The sequence below is a fragment of the Corvus hawaiiensis genome, chromosome 6 (genome assembly GCF_020740725.1).
Source record: "Corvus hawaiiensis isolate bCorHaw1 chromosome 6, bCorHaw1.pri.cur, whole genome shotgun sequence".
In the NCBI taxonomy this organism is placed as follows: Eukaryota; Metazoa; Chordata; class Aves; order Passeriformes; family Corvidae; genus Corvus; species Corvus hawaiiensis.
The window spans coordinates 6,941,493-6,961,230 of NC_063218.1; the positions used below are offsets into that span (position 1 = coordinate 6,941,493).

At 41.1% G+C, this 19,738-nt stretch overlaps 1 protein-coding gene across 5 annotated transcripts in view; it reads left to right on the plus strand.

Annotated features, from left to right (window-relative positions):
• SYNE2 (spectrin repeat containing nuclear envelope protein 2) overlaps nucleotides 1–19,738 on the plus strand; it is a 175,831-nt gene that overhangs the window by 22,469 nt on the left and 133,624 nt on the right. For all 5 annotated transcript variants that reach the window (XM_048305481.1, XM_048305476.1, XM_048305478.1 and 2 more), the window contains exons 3-18: nucleotides 4,914–4,975; nucleotides 5,919–6,014; nucleotides 6,289–6,366; nucleotides 6,459–6,551; nucleotides 7,720–7,901; nucleotides 9,530–9,726; nucleotides 10,173–10,273; nucleotides 10,961–11,062; nucleotides 11,791–11,928; nucleotides 12,785–12,949; nucleotides 14,829–14,941; nucleotides 15,616–15,772; nucleotides 17,441–17,531; nucleotides 17,691–17,878; nucleotides 18,047–18,211; nucleotides 19,455–19,628. In XM_048305481.1, coding sequence (XP_048161438.1) covers nucleotides 4,914–4,975; nucleotides 5,919–6,014; nucleotides 6,289–6,366; nucleotides 6,459–6,551; nucleotides 7,720–7,901; nucleotides 9,530–9,726; nucleotides 10,173–10,273; nucleotides 10,961–11,062; nucleotides 11,791–11,928; nucleotides 12,785–12,949; nucleotides 14,829–14,941; nucleotides 15,616–15,772; nucleotides 17,441–17,531; nucleotides 17,691–17,878; nucleotides 18,047–18,211; nucleotides 19,455–19,628 — 2,102 coding nt within the window. The remainder of the gene's footprint in view (nucleotides 1–4,913; nucleotides 4,976–5,918; nucleotides 6,015–6,288; nucleotides 6,367–6,458; nucleotides 6,552–7,719; nucleotides 7,902–9,529; nucleotides 9,727–10,172; nucleotides 10,274–10,960; nucleotides 11,063–11,790; nucleotides 11,929–12,784; nucleotides 12,950–14,828; nucleotides 14,942–15,615; nucleotides 15,773–17,440; nucleotides 17,532–17,690; nucleotides 17,879–18,046; nucleotides 18,212–19,454; nucleotides 19,629–19,738) is intronic.

Genomic DNA, 19,738 nt, shown 5'->3' on the forward strand with positions numbered 1-19,738 from the left:
TTTTGTCTGCTTCACATGCCTAATGTAAAAAACAGATTGGATAGTTGCATAAAAGTGTTCCCTGCTAGGTAAATTTCAATTCGTTAAAGGCATTACCTGGTGCATAACTGGTTAAAAACTGGCATTAAAATGCCAAAGGAGTGGATGGCTCCTGAGGCACCTGTAAAGGGCACTGGAGGCCACTAGAATCAGATCCCTGCTTCACTGTGGATGTTCTTTAAAATGTTAGAAAAGCCACTTAAGTGTTTATCTTGAAAAGTATGTTTATATCTAAATGATGTGACTTGGTACCTTTAAGAATTTAGTCTGCAGCCTGCCTATGCCCCTGAGCACTAAACATCACGTTGTGGTGGCAGTAAAGACAGTGGTGATGCAGAGCAGGGCTGCTCCAGCATCCTGACAACAAGAACAGCAAAAGGGTTTAAGAAAACCAAGAGGGCAAAGCCTGGTGTGAGCACACTTCCTGAGTTAGCAGCACTTTCGGTAAATTGGACAATTTGCTTTCAAAAGGAAAAGGAGGTTGAAAGGAGTAGTGTAGAAAAGTTTCCACTTGCTTCACTGATGTGGTAGTAGTGATTTAGTTAATATTTATATAATATTTGGATTTGAAAAGACCCATACCTGCTTGTAGAGGTATTTTCTTCATCTTCATTGGGCTTTGGATAAACTTCTCAATCTTGACAAAAAATTCTGTGTTTATTTTTAATTGCTTAACACCATGTTGCTGAACATAAATGCTGGAAATAAGTCTTTTCCCTGCTTTCCTGTCTGCAGAATATGAAACTGTTGCTGGGTGGAAGGGAAGGGACTGTACAGAGGGCTTGGTGGTTAATTGCTCACTCTCTCCCTGGATTGGCAAGTATTTAATTGTTCTTCTGATGGTTCCAGTCATTTAAAGAATGTACTTGCTTGGTGTATTAGTTCATACCAGCAGTGCTGTCTTGAAGAAGCTCTCCCTGTTATCCCTGCTACCCATCCTTTGGTTCATTTTGCTGGGGAATCAGGGAGTGTGGAAATGGTTGTTTGGAATGAAACTGAAGAAGAGAAGGTGCTGTGGCTGTCTGTGGGCACTGGGGCTAGAGTTAGCCCAACACAACGTTTGTCCCTGCACATGTGGTGGATACACTGCATTATGAACACCAGCTCTCTTGATCTGTTCCTGATGAGCTCCCTGCACGCTGCTGTAGACATAGCCTCAGCTGACCTCAGTGAAAGGAAGATATAAAAATATCATACACAAGAGGTAATTCCTCCTGGTGAAGCAGAGATGAGGCAGGCTTGTGCTCATTAATTTAAAGTGATTGCTTAAAATTATTTTTTAAAAAGAAGTCTTACAGTTGTAAATTGTTCACTAGCAGTGATATGCAAGTCCTTGTGATAGAAGAAATCCTCTTTGCTGTTTGGTGACAGGGTTTGATGAGTGTGGAAGGACAGGCTACATCTGTTCTGCAATTATTTGCTTCCCCCAGCTCCCTGCCGAAGGAGGAGATGGTTCTTTCCTTGGAGCTGCCATTCCCCCACCTCAGGAAGGGAGGCATGAAAGGCAGCAGGGAAGAGGAGACCAATTTTAAGTCTTTTTTTTTTCCTGCATCAGTTAAAGGAGGGCTGAGAGTAAAACAGTGGCTGGCAGTGCTGCTGCTCTCCTCTCCCTCCTGGGAGAGTTCAGCACTCACGTGGTCCCTGCCATGTCCCTGTGTTCCTAATGATCAGCCTGGTTTGTAGCACTTGTTGGTAGCTCATTACTGAATAAAACAGTCATTGTCCAGCAGTGTGTATTGATTTTTAGCTATCCTACGTGACACGTTGCTTGTATGTGTTATTCCTTCCTGAAGAGTTGTTAACACAGGGTGAAATATGATAGATTTTGGGTATTTTCAGATTCTCAGGTTCTTATTCTGTTCTGTCAGATCCACTTTTTAGCTTAGTGAGTTTTGACCCAAAGTAAAGAGAATGATCAGGGTTTGGGGTTTTTTTTATAGCTTTTTTATTCTAGGTCAGTGACATTTTGAAAACTAGGGCAAGGTCAGTTAGAGTGCTACAAAAAGGCCTAACAAAGAATCCATTCACCTTCATAAAAATAAAAATCCGTATTAATTAACCACGTGGTAGAGATAAGAATTGGAGAGCTTGATTAAATCATTAGCGCCTCTGAGCAGCAGCAGTGTCAGAGGGGAGCTGGGAGGGAAAACACACTCAGCCTGAAAATTGCAATCCAACCTCCTGCCACGGTGCCAGGAGCACATCTGTACTGACTGTGTGTGGGGTGGCCTGCGTGGAAACACTGACTGCTTCACTACAAGCTGGGGGAATGCTGGCAAGCATGGAGTTCTGTTACTAGTTCAGGGGGAGATTCTATTATTATTATTTGTTTGGGTAGGAAAATAAGGCACATTGCAGCTGAGGCAGCAGCTGCTTGGAAGGCAGCCCAGTGGGTTGTGTTAGGTAGCTTGTGGAGGGTTTAAGATGCTTTTAGGTGTGTGCAGTGGAATAACCACCTTGTACTTTCACCAGGTGAGACATTTGCCTGAGAGCTGCCCACGTGAATCAACGCTTGCAGTATCTGGCCCCTATTGCATAATGGAGCATGTTAATATGGCTGTTAACCAAAACAAGGCCAAGTGTCTCATCCTAACCATCTGTAACCAACCCCAAATGCAAGTTCTTCAAATCAGCAGCAGCAGTATGTGTTTGGCAAGAGCTGCAGCTGCAGGAGTCACTGGCGTCAAGCAGAGTAGTCAATATTTGCTCTCTATCCCTTTTCAAGTGCTAGCGCTGCCAGCCTTGCCTGCCTGATAAAATTGAGCGCAGCTACTCAATAATTACTCGTTGGGTAATTGGAATGGCTCCCACATGGTGTTCAGCTGAAGGGTGTGGCTGGCTCCTGTGCTAACATGAAGCCAGTATCCCTATGCTATTTTTGTCCTCCTTGTGAGCATTGCAGCGTTGTTGGGGCTGTGTGGCATGTTTGTGCTTAACTTTGTTTTCCGACAAGACCTGATTTTGTCCTGTCGCTTTTGTCCGTGCCTTTAAGATTGCACTTATCTTACCGTTTGAGGGCAATCTTTGTGGTGCTGAGAAAGAATCCTAAAACGATCCAGCAAGCAGGGGAAGCCAATTGCTTCATGCTCTGGCAGGATGGTGGTGTTGCAGATTAGAGGAGGGCTGTTGAAAGACGCCTTCACTACAGGATGCAAAGCAGTGCTCAAGCACGTAACATGAATGTTTTTATTGCTGCTCACCCGTCCAGTGAGGCAGAAGGCAGCCTATGGGGTGAGGAGCAGGAGCCAGGGTTATCCTCAAGTGAATTTCTGTGTTTCATGAGCTGATGAAGCTCTGCAGCAACTCCTTTGGGCTGTCTTGGATCATGAAAAGACCCCATGACTGGGGTTTGTGTTTGCAGATTCCAAGAGTGTAGTAAAGTGTGGGACATTTTCCTGTGAGTGGCATTTTCATTTTCATGGGCAGAACAGTCAACTTTTTTTTTTTTTCCCCCCAAGGGCTTGGTATTTTTGGTATCCTTCATCCTGCCCAGCCTACCAAAACATACATATCTATTGCTGAGAAGTATTGCACTTGCCTTACAGTGTCAAACCGTCAACTAATCTTTTGAGCAAGAACACACTTTGAGAGGCAGAAGAGATGGTCTATTCCCACCCTGTCTCCCAGATTTGTTTCTCCATGCAAGCTTATTCTGGGAAGCCAGCCCCAATGCTTGCAGTCAAGGCTGCTATGGAAAGGGTGTTAAAAAGGAGTTTGTATTCAGGCTGGCTCTCATGAGCCTTTGGGATGGCTGCTGGTGGCAGATGCGATCCCGTCATCTCAGGGGCCAGCACCTCTGTCACCGCAGATCTGTGTACAGACATCCAGCCCCTAAGGATGTAGGGTTTTGTGGTGTGGCTTGGACATGGAGTGTTTTTTTGGGAGGGAACATGGGCTGGGCAGTCAGGTGATACACTGCCCCTGACAGGGCTGGGTCTGGGGAGCTGGTCTGGTGCAGCTCTGCTGCTCACCCTCTGCTTCAGCTTCTGGGGGAACTGGACTTTTCTCCATCTCTGCTGCCCACAGGCAGGTGTGAGAAACAGTCTAAATACTCTGGTTTTTAAAACATGGGCTTAACCAGCTCCCTGTCCCCCGGCACAGCTGCTGGTAGTTGCTCACTGTGTGGCACCATGAGGGCCCCTGGTGCAGAGCTGGATCTCTGTGTCACTGGGTCATGCTTTGAGTCCCATTTCACTGTTTTTTGCTGCAGCACAAGTTCAAGCACTTCCTTCTTCCTCTTGCCGGTATTAAGACCATGGGTGCTCCTTTTTGGCTGGATTAATTGTCTGTACACCCCAGGGAGGGCCCACCAGTGGAAAGGATGCTGTTAGAGGGTGTATTTCCCCATGACAGCCTCATCACTCTCTCCAGCCCTTCACTTAGCAAAGATTTTTCATTGTGTGGCTTCACCTACAGATGTGCATTTATCCCCTAACTCCAGCCTGCATCCAACTTAATGGATTTTGGCTTTTCCTGAATTTCAAGGTGTGTCTTGTACTGATGATGGCCTTGAGTCCTTGAAGGAACATTTACAAATGAACAGAGCAGTTGTAGACATATTTCTCTGTAGAATAATGTGTTCATCCTGCTCTTTGTATTTGCTGATCTTCTGAGAAAACCTTCATTAGTTATTCTCTTCGTCCTGTAGGTTATGCTTGATGGTTGTAGAGGTCTTTGCAGTATCAACTCTGCAAGCAAGAAAATATCAGCTGTAAAACAAGAGTTGAGAAAAACTGATATTAGATAGTAACTTAATACCTGGAAGAACAGACCTTGGGTTTGAGGTGGATGCCATGTGTCTTTTTGAGAAAGAGGAATAAAACCTGATCATTTTTTCCATTAACTTTGTTTTCTTTTTTGTTTTTATTTCCTAGTCCAGCGAGAGTTTACACAGAAGAAAACCTTCACTAGTTGGATAAATTCAATATTGGCAAAGGTAAATAGGGCATTCTTTAGCAAAGACGTGCCTTTTGCCTTTCTGATTCAGATATGCTGCTGAGAGATTAAATTTTTAGGAATAAACCAAATTAATACACCTTTTTTTTAGGCACTGGATGGAAAAAGTAGCCCCAAGAAGCATTTGTTTAGTTACAGCAGCACTGTATTGGGGCATGTCCAAGGACATTTGTATGAGGTGGTTTGTGTGTAGATACCACACTTCCTTACTCATGTGGTAAAACTTGTGGTGGATTGAGGCACATGTCTCAGGGTTTTATGAGTTTCTGAGTTTACAACTGGTTTTACTGTGATTAGGTAAGTGTCATTCTATTATGCAATCCAAGAACATAAGTTTAATGAGATGACCTGCATGACTGGTAAGTATTAAGACAAACCATACAGTAGTGTAGGTGCTATTTAAGCATTCAGAAAACAGCTCCTGCAGCATGTGCTGGGGCTCTGACTTGCTCAGGTAAAAAAAAAAAAAAAAAAAATCCTGTTTTGTTCTCTCCTTGAGCAGAAGCTGCTGAACTCATCATAAGTTTGTGTTGTGTGGGGGAAAAGAAGTTTAGTTATGCAGCTCTATGCTCAAATTTGTACTTAATATTAAGATCTCAAAATACGAATTAACTGCCATGTTTAGCTTTCCGTTTCTTTAATTTTTTTTTCTTTCGCCACAGACCTCCTTGAAAAATATGAATGCTTGGAAGTGAGGCCTAAAATTACCCTTATAAAACACAGAGGCAGGACAAAGGGGAATAAGATACAAACAAAGTAATGGATTCGAAGAAACAGGATGTGGGTGTTTAGATGCAGGATTTTTATTGCAGCTTAATGAAAAAAAATAAAGGATGCTAAATATTATTTAACAGCAGAGTAATCTGTGATGTTTTGTAGTGTGTTGAATTCAAAATGACAAAAGATTGAAATTTATCTTGCAGCATACTCCTCCTTATGTTGTCTCAGACCTGTATACAGACATACAGCAAGGACATTTGCTTCTGGATCTGTTGGAAGTGCTTTCAGGTCAACATCTGGTAAGACAGAGTAATAAAAATATTACCTCAGTCCTTTGTCAAGTCCAGCAAAGATTTCTGGATATGCTTAACTGCAACCATATGAATCATCCCTCTGGAGTCACAGAGTTAGTTTCAAGTGACTTATTTTTATACCATTGAGTCTGAAACACATAGAAGTAAGTTGATCCAAAGTAATTTATGAATCTTTGCAGGACTTCCCTTATCAAAATATAGAATAAAATTAATTCTTATGGTTGAAGATATAACCTGGTTTTTTTTTTTTGCTTTGCAGCCACGGGAAAAAGGATTTAATACTTTCCAGTGTAGAAGTAATATAGAAAATGCTTTGACATTTTTAAAGAGCAGATCAGTGAGTATTAATGTCAAAATTCACAACTAAAGCCAGTTTAGCTGGTGGAACATTTTCTTTGTTAACAATGATCCCTTTTTTTTCCTCCTTAGCTGAAGCTCATAAATATTCATGTAGCTGACATTATCGAAGGAAAACCTTCCATTGTGCTTGGCCTAATCTGGACCATTATATTTCATTTCCATGTAAGTATTTCAGCGATGTAAGAGAGATTTAGTAGAGGGGAAAAGCACAAAAAATGTGTTGGCTTATGTCATTGCCAAATGAGATGAATTAGTGCAAAGCAAAAGATAATTTTCTGACATGTGGAAGTGACAGGTCAAGGAGGAGATGCACCAATGCAGTGATGAACAGTATCTAGCTGCAAATGGTAGGAAGGAATGATACTGAGATTTGTTTTTTGAAGTAACCAGTTAAAAAATAGGCTAAATTTTGCTTGTCTAAGGTCTGTAATGATTATGCTCCAAAAAGAGCAGATAGTGTGAAGTGGCTCATCCATCTCCCTCAGAGGCAGCCCCACTCCTCCCTGTTGACTGTGTTTACAATGTTCAGTTCTTGTATTTTTTTTTTCAGTACCAGTGCCTGAAATAACACGAAGGTGTCATAGTCATGTTTTTTATACAATAAGAGTGTGCATCTTGTGTGGCATGAGGTTATGGGGAGGTGTGAAAGCACAGGGCCTCGATGTAATCATGTTGTAGGGCTGCAGAGGATGCTGGAGCCAAACTGGCTTCTAGGGAGAGCCCAGCAGTGAATTTACATCGGTATACTGGGATGAACTGGTGGCTGGGGCTCAGGAGAGCACTAAGAAGCAAAGTTTTCCAACAGCATCGAGCCCGTGTTTTTCATGGTAGAGGTACTTTGATGCCAAAGACTCTTGTGCTGCACAAGGCCTGTGCACTTACCTTTGTACCTAAACCGAGCATCTCTAACCCAGTGGAGATCTCTGAGGCCTATCAAGTAGGTTTTCCTGCACCCTGAGTGAGCAGGCAAACTCTGAGCATGCCTTATGGGGCACTCTTAACAGCAGAAAACAGAGCTGCCGTGGGCTACTGTCACTGGTTAGAGTAGAAATTGAATCAGAAGGTCCCTTGATGTCATTGCTGGTACCCACAGTGCAACACAGAGGTCTTTGGGTAAATATATCCTGCCAAAAAATTGCCTAAAGATGGGAATTCAGCATGAAATAGTTCAGATTGTGCAGATAAAAAAACTTGATTTGATATGGGGGGGACAGGAAAGCTACTGTTACAGCTGTGATTGAGTCCTGTCTAATTCTCTGTGGTGTTCTGCCGCTGATGCCTTGGTAATCTTTCACTGAAGCCTCAATAAGTCTCCCATCTCCTCTGATAGATTGAAGAACTGGCCAGGACACTTGCCTGTACTTACAATCAGCCTTCACTGGATTGTTCAAGTGCTGTTGACTCCTCTCCAAAGGCAAGCAGATCAGCTAAAAAAAGTGCTAAAATTAAGGAACGGTGGAAGATGTCTGCTACAAAGGCTCTTTTGCTGTGGGCAAAAGAACAATGTTCGCTGTAAGTTCCATCCAAGACTTACAATTAGCATGCTACACTTTGTATTACTGCTTTCCTCTAAATGTGGTGGTATTTTCCCCTGTTTTTTAACATTACTTCGTGAAAGCTTAGCAGAAAATCCTTTAAATTTCACTTGTGGTTACCAGTACTTTTAGCATCAATCAGCCCTAAATGTTTTGACGTGAGCCCTTTAAATATGATAAAGCGAAGTTCATCTTACTAATTAAGTACAACAGTGTAATCTGAGCTGTTTGGCTTTTCTTTTTTAGGGGCTCCTGTGTGATAAGCATAGTGGAATGTTTACATGATTTGCGTGTTTTAATCCTCATGGCTGGCACTGATTAACAAAGTTTCAAGGATTTTCTTAATTTTTTTTTTTTAATGGAAAATGTAGGATTTCTGTGATTCCCAGAACTCATACTTTTCTGTCAAAACACTGTGTGATCCCCAAGAAGGATCCTGATCCTGGTGATCCTAGTCCCTAATTCTAACAAGATGTATTCAAATGCTTGATGTACAGATAGCACTGCTGCTTTCTGTGGGGGTGTTCACAGCACACAATCTAGAGGAGATAGAGATATTTACATTTTCTTCGAGGGCTGCTGCTTCACTCCAGGATCTTTCAAATATGCTTTACAGTAATGTCAGCTCTTTCTCCACAGCTCTTTGGTTGTTTTATGTTCCAATAAAATCCTACTAATATTCCATGTTATTAGTGGGAGATAAAGGCCTTCATCAGCACATCAGACACTTTCTGCCAGTAGAATGGCACTGAGGTTTGCCTTGTAGCTGTGTTTTATCACAAGAAGATTAATTGGCACATCAAAAACAGCTCTTTGTCCATGTAATTTTCCTCCTTCTTTGCCTGTTTTTCAGCAATATTGCTGTCTGGTTTGCAGTATCATTTCTGCACTGTGGTTATGTTGAATTATTTTGTTGCCGGTGAATCCTATAGTTTTTGGTAAAGGAGCAAATCTTGTAAGACTTGGCCCACTGTTTTGTAATGAAATTTGGACACCTAAAACCCCACATCTTTTCCATGCTGTAACATACTCATAACATAAAGGCTGCTTTTGGAAAGTTGTCCCAGAAGTCACTGTGACCTCCATGACTGGGCACCTCCCAGCACTCTTCAGGCTGTGAACATTAATAAAAGATGATTTAAAGACACTAAGCTAATTAAGAGAAAAAGAAATACTTTCTCCTGCACTAATACATCACTTTCAAGATTTGGATTTTCTAAAATGCCAGTTCTTGATGTCCTTGCAGACAATTACATGTTCTGCAGTGCTTTTCTTGTTGCTTTTCCACTCTACAGAATGCATAGATGTTGAGCACAGAGGTGATATTAGAAAGGATTTGGATCAGCAAAGTTTTATCTTCAGAATGCAGTAGAAGACAAAAAGAAATAGAGTCATGTTGTAAAAATAGTGTAAAAATATGTAATTGTAGTGATTGGTAGTACTGGCTGTGTTGTTCTCTGACTTGTGCAGATGTTCACAGGCAAGGTTCTTTTGGATTTGGTTCATACTCCATTTTACTGAATTTATATTCTGTTTCTAAATTTGTGCTTACAGCCTGTTCCTTTAGATGGCCTAACATTTTGTTTCCACTCATTTCTGGGATAGGCATGGCTCTGTCAGTGTCACTGATTTCAAGTCCAGCTGGCGAAGTGGACTGGCTTTTTTAGCCATTATCCAAACCTTGAGGCCAGGTCTGGTTGACCTGGAGAAGGCAAAAGCCAGAAGCAATAAAGAAAACCTGAAAGAGGCTTTCAGAATTGCAGAACTGGAGCTGAATATCCCACGGCTTCTGGAGCCTGAAGGTAAATGATCAGCTTTTTAAAAATCTTGGTTATTAGGAGTGAGATTAAGATCATCCCTAAGACTGTGCTTAAGTTTGAAATGGAACACTGATGTTTGCTGTGATGCTCAGACCTGAGGTTCTTTATTTTATAACATCAGCTGTACTTAGGGACTGTAGAATTTTTGAATTGGCAGCAATTGCAGGAGCAATATGCAGAAGAAAGGATATGAAACCTTCCTGTTCATGGGAGAAACTTTTTCATTAGTTAATCACGTTCTATTAAAATATTCCCAAGGAAAAAAATGCTCATTACATATTAATTTCTGTCAATGGCATGTTAAGCGAGCTGTTGCAAAATAAACATGTTTATGGTAATGTGTTTTAATAACTGCAGCATAGTGTGTAATTATGTGATCAGGCCTAGAAGGCTGCATAATTATGTAAATGGTGTATTGGCTCTCGTAGATGTTGACATTGTGAATCCGGATGAAAAATCAATCATGACTTACGTGGCTCAGTTTTTGCAATACTCCAAGAATTTGCCTGAGTCTGAAGAAGACATGCAGGTATGACATGTTATCACTGAGGCATTTTCAAATGAATGTGCTTGCTTTGCCCAGTTTACATCTGAGTCAGTAACATGTAGTAGATCCTCTGATTCTGCTGCTGACAAGACTGAATTGGCTTGAACTTTCTGTCGCTCCTGTGTGGTAGAAAAAACTCCATGTTACAGGTTTTTGATTGATCATACAGGTGGAGTTGCTGTTCGGGTTGTTTTGTTTTTCATTTAACTATTACAGAGGACATTTTCAAGCTTGGTGGTCTTCATGTGTTCTCTGAAGTCTGTGTAAATATGAAAGAAGAGGCAGACAGATTTGCAAATGCCCAGAACAACCAGCTTTAAGTGTAGTAGCTGACGTTTAAAGTGGACAGAAGTTACCACTCACAGATAACACTGACCTTCTCTATGCTCTCTTATGAGAGTTTAATTGGTTATTCACATACCTCCATACTGATACTCTCCCTTCAGAAGAACTGCAGTCAGGTCTTCTCTTGATACCTTCATATATCCAGGTGCCCGATTTAAAACTTTGTCCCTGCTATGTAATAGTGCCTGACTCAAAATTCATCAGGGTCCCCAGGAATTACTTGTTTTTCAATAGCTTTGAATGGACTTCATCATATGCTCAGTGAGTGTTATTTTATGGCACAATGTGAAATGGAAAAATGAAATTTTCTGCTCTGATTACCAGGAAAAAGTAAGAGAGGCCATGGGCTGGTTGGCTGCACAGGAGAAGAAGTTAGCAAAGCTGCTGATGGAAACAGAGAATGAAACATATTACCAGAAGTACAAAGTAAGTTGCATTTTATATTTAACTGCATCTGTGAAAAGAATCTGCTTCTGTGAATATTTTTGATCTTCATTGCCTGAAGTGAAGTGTTAAGTAAGCTTTTAAACAAAAGTTGGGAATCTGACAATGAAGTTGTTAAATGCCCTCATATGATTGAAGGAAAGGTAGGATAAAATTCTTTCTGTTACGAAAAAGAGGCTATTTCGTTTTTGAGCAGAGTTTTTGGAAAGAGTCGAGTAATGTCTTAATTGATGTTGAAGAGTTGGACAAGATTCAAGCACATAGGCCCTTCACAGAGTTACCTTTGCTATTTCTGTGCTAATTACAACAGTAGGTTTTACCCAGCTGATGTTGTAAAGGAATAGTTGAATTGCTGGCTATAGGTTGTGCTGAAGTAACATTTCCTTTGGCTTATGTTGCAGCCAGAGTTTGTGATAAAATGGCCCATGGGGAACTGTGAGAGGAGGAATTTTCCCTTTCTCTTGCTGGGAGGGGAGAACTGTGTTCTGACTGCACTGACATTATGTTAAATACAGACTTAGGGAATGGCACCTATAATTTCAGACCCAAATACTGCCTGAAGACAAGAATGCCTCTTGCTATCTTGCCTTTGCATGCATCACACCCTTTGAAGTTTATGGAACTCATCCCAGTGTGTTCAAAGGCAGGACTTGGCTCTGTGAGCTCCTGTCTGACGTCTTCTGTGAATTACTCTTCTATTTTATCCCTAGGAAATGATGTCATTTATGGAAACATTTAACCAAGAGAAAACCCCCTTTCTGCCTGTGTTGTCATCAAAAAGAGGTGAAGCTGAGCTGAGTGAAGGCCAGCAGCAGATGAGGGAAGAGTGGGATAAAGTGATCTCTCAGGTGAGAGGCATTTCTCACTCACCCCATTACCAGCATGACCATGTTGGATGAAGAAGCCTAGGTCTACCCCAGGAACTCACACTGGGAAAAGTGGGGAGATGATGCTTTATTGGGAATGATAAAAGAGGTTTGGCCCTGAACCTGAAGTCCAGTCTGAGTGGCATTCAGTGCCCAAGAGGAGGCAGAAGGTGATTGTGTATTATCCTTCTGCCTCCTGAACCTCAAGACTGAAACATCCCTGGAAAATGCCCTGCATCTGGTTGTCTTGGAGCATTCTTCCAATCAAAGTTTTTGGCCTATTTATGCTTAAAAGTTTATTTTGGGACATAATTATGGCTCAGACAGTGATGCAACTGGGAAAAGTGTGTTACTATATTCTCTTCTGTGGCACAGATACTGATCTAGTGAGGTCTGGTTGGTCAGAGCTTTGCAGTGAGGTTGGCTGTGTTGGCTCAAACGGGGATGTGTAGGGCCATGCTGGGAATTGCTCTTTTTGGAAGAGATGTTCCCCTGTCAGCCCCATGACAGATAGCTATTCATCTCCATTTCCCCCCTATTTTTGCACTTAATTCACTATAAATTTCCCTGATGCTGGACCTTGGGATGGTCACCAGCAAAGGGTAGTAATGCCAGATTCTCTGTGGTGTTGCAGAGGTTACAGGTGGGTAGCAAACCTGGTTTTGAGGTAAACAGGGCTGATTTGCAGCTGACTTCACTGGAAGCTCTTTTTTTTGAACAGTGACAGGCATGAGGGAGTGGGTTCCTGGGATGTCTTGAGCACCAGCTTAGGCAGCATCTTGGGGATGGGGAAGAAAATAATAGTGAGAGATTTAATCCACTTGTTTTCCTTTTAAAGATTAATGAGTGGAAAGTGAGGCTGGACCAGCTGTTGCCCTCCCCTCTGGATAGCATTGAGGCTTGGCTCCAGGAGGTGGAATGTCTGCAGGTGGAAGATTTGCCTGATTTGCAGGACCCGTTCAAAGCAATATCTGTCTTCAGAGAAATAATTGTAATATTTAAGGTATGCTGATCACAAAGGAAATCCTGCTTCAGTTTGACCCAGCAAAGCACTTGTTAAGAAGTTACTGATTGACATTTTGGGAAGTGGTGTGCCTATGTTTGTCTTCTGAAGATGAAAAGCTCTTCTGAACATACCTTTGAAGAATTATGAGTTTAATTAAATAACTGCATGGGTCTATAAGGCAGGTTTCAGACTTCACTGGGGTGAGATTAAATTTGAGTACTGCCTGAATGAGTAAATGATGCTGTTCTTTTTTATGTGGTTCTTGCAACTTGTTTGTTTGTTAAGTAATAACACAGGATAATTGCATCTTTATCTTTAAATCTGTGCTTAATGCATACCTATTCAGGAAAGCACTTGAGCTCAAGGTTACATTCCAGGGAGTTTAAGAAGTTTGTGTGTTTAAAGTTAAATAGTTCAAGAAGTTTGTGTGTTTAAAGTTAAATACTTGCTGAATTACTCTGCAGTTGCATTCAAGGCGAGGATAGACATTTTGATACCTTGGTACCATGCAAGTTATTTATTCTGATCTTCAAATATTTGCACAGATAATAGTTTAAACATCATTTTGAGTTTGAAAGTTCTGAAAGAGTAGATGTATTGAGGCCTGGTTGGACATTAAACGCCATACTTGGGCTTTTTATAAACAAGTTTTCTGGTTTTGTGACATTGTCCTTAAAGAAAATTTGAAGGAATGGGCAGTGGGGGTTCTTGAAAGTGTCTTGATAACGCCACTCTTTTGTACTGCTTCTAGTCAGTTCCTGATATGAGAGATGACTTTTTAACTGGTAACAGCTCTGTCAGTCTTTAGCCATTTGATCTAAAATTTTTGTTGTGCAACCTAAGTACTTAAAGCATTTTTAAGAGTAAGATAGAGAGACTGATGTAATTTCTTAAGGGATTTCTTTTTTCCCATTGAACATGTAGATAAAATCACCGCATTCCTTCAGAAGAAGAAACCCATTAATGCTTAATTTCTGCCAAATCCACATTTCTTCATGGGAAGACATTCTGATGAGAATCTTTTCCCCTTTTAGTACCTCTTGTGTGGGGATCATATTGCCAAGGTGGTACCTTATAATGCAAATTTTACTTAAGACCTAGGAAATTACCCACCAGTGCTCATATCGGTCTGGCTGATACAATGTTAAGAATGAAATGTGAAAATCTGTGCACCATTTTTGTGGTTGAGGGCTGTCCCAGGATTTAGCCATTTCAGTTAACATGCTTTGTGGCAGATTTTATAACACAGAAATGAACTTCTGGCATATTTTTTATATGCCACTGAGAAATAGGCTTATCTTCTGTGCAATACATTTTGTGTTTTATTTCTAGGTAGGGAATTTGATGCTGAGACACATGCCTGTAAATATTCCCCAATCATGGGACACTGGTCATCAGATGGTTAATTTGAGATGCTGTCAGTGTGGTGTTTGACACAAATTTATTGAGCAGTCAAATGAACTATGGAGCAGGTGGCATAATAGATTTATTCAACAGGTTTTGTTGTCAGTCTTTGCTAAGGGATAGTAAAGAACAGCTTTATATCCTGAAGCTGTTACAATAATGCTTTTTTCTCCTAAAGATGATAATGAAAGTGCAGAAAAAACTGGTAGCAGGAGTAGTGTAGAGTCATGTTCCTTATATTTAAGTAGATGCACAGTGATAAGAGAAATCAGGTAGTACTGCACTAAATACACACTTTAGAAGGTGATCAAGTGAATACTTCTATTGCACTTTTATGAGTAAAGACACTGGAAGATTGTCTTGTGCTGACTAGTTCTTAATAGCTCTTCCCCTAATGGCAGGTGACTTGGAGATTGCCAGATGAAGTACTCCAGATCAAAATGAATGGCTTACTTTGTCTTGTTCTCCCCAGGGCTTGATGGATTGTTTTGATTCTCACTTGGACACCCTTCAGTCATTCAAGAATGAAGATGAGAAGAATATGCCACTAGTCTTGCCTGAAAAATTAGAGGAAATGAAAAGAAGGTTGTGATGCTGAAATTCCCTCTACTTCATGCTGTATTCTTGCTCTGCTGTTCTGAGCAAAGCACATAGTTTATCCATGCCTTGCAGAAAAAGAGCATTTTTGTCCTAAGCACAGGCTGACTGTCAAGTGGAGCAGGCAGGGATCTCTCATTGGTCCAATGAATGTTTAATTATGTGTACAGAGTGGAGCTCATTAACAGCACCTTTTCAGATGCCCTTTACTAGTGGGGATAGGGAACAACCACTAGGGATAGGAAACTTGAATATTTTGAACGTAAAAATTTCCCTGGTGGTGGGGATTCTCTAAATTTTAATTTCCACCTTTAAAAATCACTGTGGCCTATAGCTTGTACTACCCCAAATATCTGTTGGAGGATATTTTCAAAAATGACCAGTGAATCTGTATCCATAACTTGAGATGCTTTGACATACAGATGGCAGAGGCCCCTTTTTTTGACATTTAAGGTTTTTCATGCATTGAGCAGACAACATTGACTGCTCAATTGTTGCTGCTTTATAAAAATGAGCTGTTGCTCTCTTAGAAATTAATTTCTGTCATAAAAAAATGTTTACATACATGTAAGTCTGATTTTTTAGGATAAAATCCTTATACATTAATGCCTGGTATATCCAATGGTTTTGAATAAACTTCTGGAACTGTTTTCTCTTTGCAGATTCAACAATATTCGTTCCACAAACCCCAGCACTTTTCTTGAATACCACTATGGACTGTGCTCAGCCATTGCCAATGAGGTGAAGTTAAAGCTAAATATCTGGGACCTGAAATATGGGGCAAAAGAGTCCGTGGAATCACTGCTGGAAAATTGGAATGTAAGTTTCAGATACAAGAATCCCATCCTGACGGTAATTCTTTCCCAGCTCTCTTTGATTCAATCTTATGTCTCTGTCATCTGATGATCTTATAGTTGGTAGAAGCATGGTGGCCTGGTGAAATCTGGAATTTATTCAAAGAAGGGCAGGTACATTTCCCTTAAAGCTTTCCTTGCCCCAACATCTTCCATTTTGCTATGAATGAGTGTTCTTTCTTCAGTGTGGAGAAGTAACACAAGCCATGACTGATTTTCTCTCTGCCCTTTTTTAGTCTTTACTGTGAAGATTTCTTTCTTTCTAGACTATTTATATGCCATCTGTAGTATTGCATTCCTAGCTCCAATCCACAGAACCCTCTCTGGGGTAGTTCAGTAGTTGCTTTCTTCAAAACCAACCATTATTCACACTTCTGCCTCTTCTTTTCCCAGCTTCTTTACCTCCTTATTCTTCGTGGTGAATAAAGATTGTCTTGTTCTATTACATTTTATGCTTAGCTCAGTTTCTGGACTCAAGTTATGAAACTAATGCCACATGAAGGCTTTTAAGAGGGGATGGGTTGCCCAACCCCAAATACTGACAAAAGGATACTGCATCAGGAATACAGGCAGAGGTGAAAATGCTGATGCCTTCAGATTTTCCCCATCTCCAGTTAATGGGATTCCTTGTGAATTCCACCTTAGTGAACTTTCTCAGAGGATTCTCAGACTGGCAAATCTGTAATTAAATCAGTGGGAATTTCACCAGGCTCAGAACTGTGGAAGGAGGCAACACCAGGTTGTATAAAATAGTAGTTTCCCTGAGCAGTATCAGCCTCACCCTGTGGTGAGATGGTGGTGCAGAGTTAATCTGTGCTGAGTTTGTTGGTTCAGTTGGTTTCATAACTACTTATTATCATGTTATGTCTACAGTTGTGGTTCATGGTCTTGCTCAAGCTGATAGAATATAGAGCTTTCCCAGGGAGTTTAGGGCTTGTTGCTGGCTTTCCTTCTGGTCCCATGATGTGAAGTCCTGGCTGAGTGGTGATGTGGTGGCCCAGGTTTGTCACAGTCGCAGGGGAGGTTGTTTTGTAGCCCGCTGGATTGGACATTTGTAGGAGTGGGGAGTGCTGGAGTGAGATCAGCTCAGACAGAGAGAGACTGAGGATCGCCCCTCATTCACTGTGCACACACAGGTCTCCTCCTCTGCTCCCATTTCTTCCTCTTTCATCCTCTCCATCCCCAGTTGAATCTTGATCTGTGTCAGAAACGAGGCAATCAATATTTCCATGCATGCAGGGAAACCCAACTTTTGCTTTCATCACTTTTTTGAGTGTGACTAAATTCTGCCTGACTTGTTGTGGATGACATTTCTCAGTATTGCCCTAAGGCTGTAACTTTTTGAAACAAGCAGCCCTGACTCATGCAGGGCTGTGGCTCAGGCAGTGGCATTCAGGTATTCACATTTCTATTTACTTTACACTCTGCACAAGCAGAATAAAAGAACAGGTCTCTTTCAGACTAAAGGGTGCAGCTGAGTTGCTGGGTGGGCTTTGCTCAGTTTACATTTAACCTCTAGGTTGTAGGCTCATATTAAAAGAACAAAAAAAAAGAATGTGTCCCAAGGTGTATTTCTTACCCAGTTTTATGTCATTCCGTGTTACCCATATCAATTACTTTTCACTTTGGGCAGAATTTCATAGAAGAAAAGAAACTTGAAACACAACTGGACACTGCTACTCACATCTGTGAAGACTTGAAAAACATAAGTGGTGCTGACTTGGGTAAGCTCATGCACATAAATTGATATGAAGAGCTCTATTTTGAACTGATGTGCTGCCACCAGTTTTAATTCCATCTGCTGTTCCATGTAAACAGTGCTTCTATTTAATTAACCTCTCTGTTTCCAAATGTATAACAATAATCCCTATTCCATGTCCTAGCTGGAGATCCTCAAGAAATCAGCAAGCTTTTGAAGGCAGTGGAGTCAAAGATTTCCACGTGCAAAGAGTATATTTCCAATGTAAATACCACCCTACAGAAAGTCCTGTCCTCCTGGAGTAATTACACAGAAAACATCCACTTATTAAAGACGTGGCTGGAAGAAAACAGGAATGAGGATCCGAAAGAGGTACGTGGCTGGATTTCTCTTTGTTTGACAAGCAGAGATACTTGGAAGCCTCCTGAAAGGGAAGCATTAAATTTCACAGGGGCTGCTGTTGTTGCTTTTCTGTTTTTCATTTTGGAAACAAACTTTTGACAGGGTTCTGCTTTAAATGATTTCAATGCCTCTGTCTAGATCCCTGCTGAGGTCCTGGGAAAGAGGAATTCGATTCACGGTTCCTTAAATGAAGCAGGAAACCATCTTATCGAAGTCAGCAAAGAGCAAGTTGGATCAAATATTGCCAAGGAGCTGAAGAAACTGAACAGGAGATGGGCAAAGTTCATCAAGAAGGCACACTTTGTGAGTTACAAGTTTGTATTACTCTTTGCCATGCAAACTTCAAAGCCATATTTTCTAGATTTATCAGCTTGCTAATCAGAGATTGATCCATCTTTCAGTCAATTCAAGGTTGCCACTTTTAAAGCTTGAGGCACAGAGAGTACACAGCAGCATCCAATTATTTAATCTTTGTGACTCAGTTAAATTCTCATTATAACAGGATGGAAAAGGTTCAATTTTTAAATTGAAATCTCAAAAACACTTATAAAAGGAAATCTTATTGCAGAATAAAGCTCTTCATTCATTGCTAGAGGTGGAAGTAATCAATTTAGCCTGTGCTAAATTTTACAATCTGTGCCTCAGCTAGTAGAAAGTAATTATTGCTGCATAGATATTTCTAAGGTTGTGCAACTTTTTACCAGCTCACTTGACAGGTTTTTGGGCTGCTGTAAATCCCTATACAACCTGCCTAATGTCATACATATTACATTTCCTGGAATGCTTTCGCAAGAATGACATTTTCACTCTGCCTGGGAATATTAGAGCTCTTAATTTTCTGAGTTGAGCCTTTCATTGACATTTATTAAAGGTACTGCTCTGACAGTAAATGGTGGCAAAGAATTACTACTACATTTTTGTAGGAGATGAGCTTAGTGAGAATGCAATAAAATCAAAGGAAGCAATCAAAGGGTGAGGGAAATCCAGAATTTGCTAGAAAAACCCTTAATAAGAGATGCTTTAAGGAAAAACATTGAGGAATCAGATGTAAGGTGCAAGAAGCCTTTCTAAGGTCTTAAGGACTTCCTGAGTTATTTTTCTGTCATTGCTTTGGACATTATGACTATCATATGATTATATTTATCTTTTATATAAAAGGCAAGACCAAATGCTTGATCTCTGGCCTGTGCCTGCCAGTACCATTAAACTCTCAGCACACTTCCTGATTGTGATTTGACTGGCACCAGGTGCTGTTCTCTTGGACAATTCCCTGGTGTGGGCTGGGGGATGCTGCAGCCCAGGAGTTTTTCTCCAGAGTGGCTGCTTATAGAGGAAAGGACAAGGGGACAGGTTGTGCTGTCCCACTCCGCTCAGGGCTGAGGAAATGAGCCTCACGTGGCTTATTTACCAATATGTTTGGGATTTATTTCTCCTTTGATCTCTGTTGGGTGCTAAAGCTGGAAAGTGACCCAAGTGGTGACTGTGTTGGAGGAGGGCAGGGGGGAGATGATGGGAATGAACATCTTACCCTGCTCTTTGTTTATAGCTTGGAGAAGAGAGCACAAATGCTGCTGAAAAGACCACGGAGCTTCCAGGGAGTCTGGAGAAAATTGAAGAGCTCCTTGGAGGGGTGGACAGCTGGGCAGCAGAGATGGGACGTCTGCGTAGCAAGATCAGTCACGAGGGGCCTGTGGAACCTGAGATGGAGGAGCATTTGCAGGTGAAAATGCTGCTTAAAATACTTGTTCCTCAGATTCTCATCTTGCAGCACGGATTTATGGCTGCGGTAAAATGAGCCACCATCAGTGAAACAGAACTTCACGTGGATTT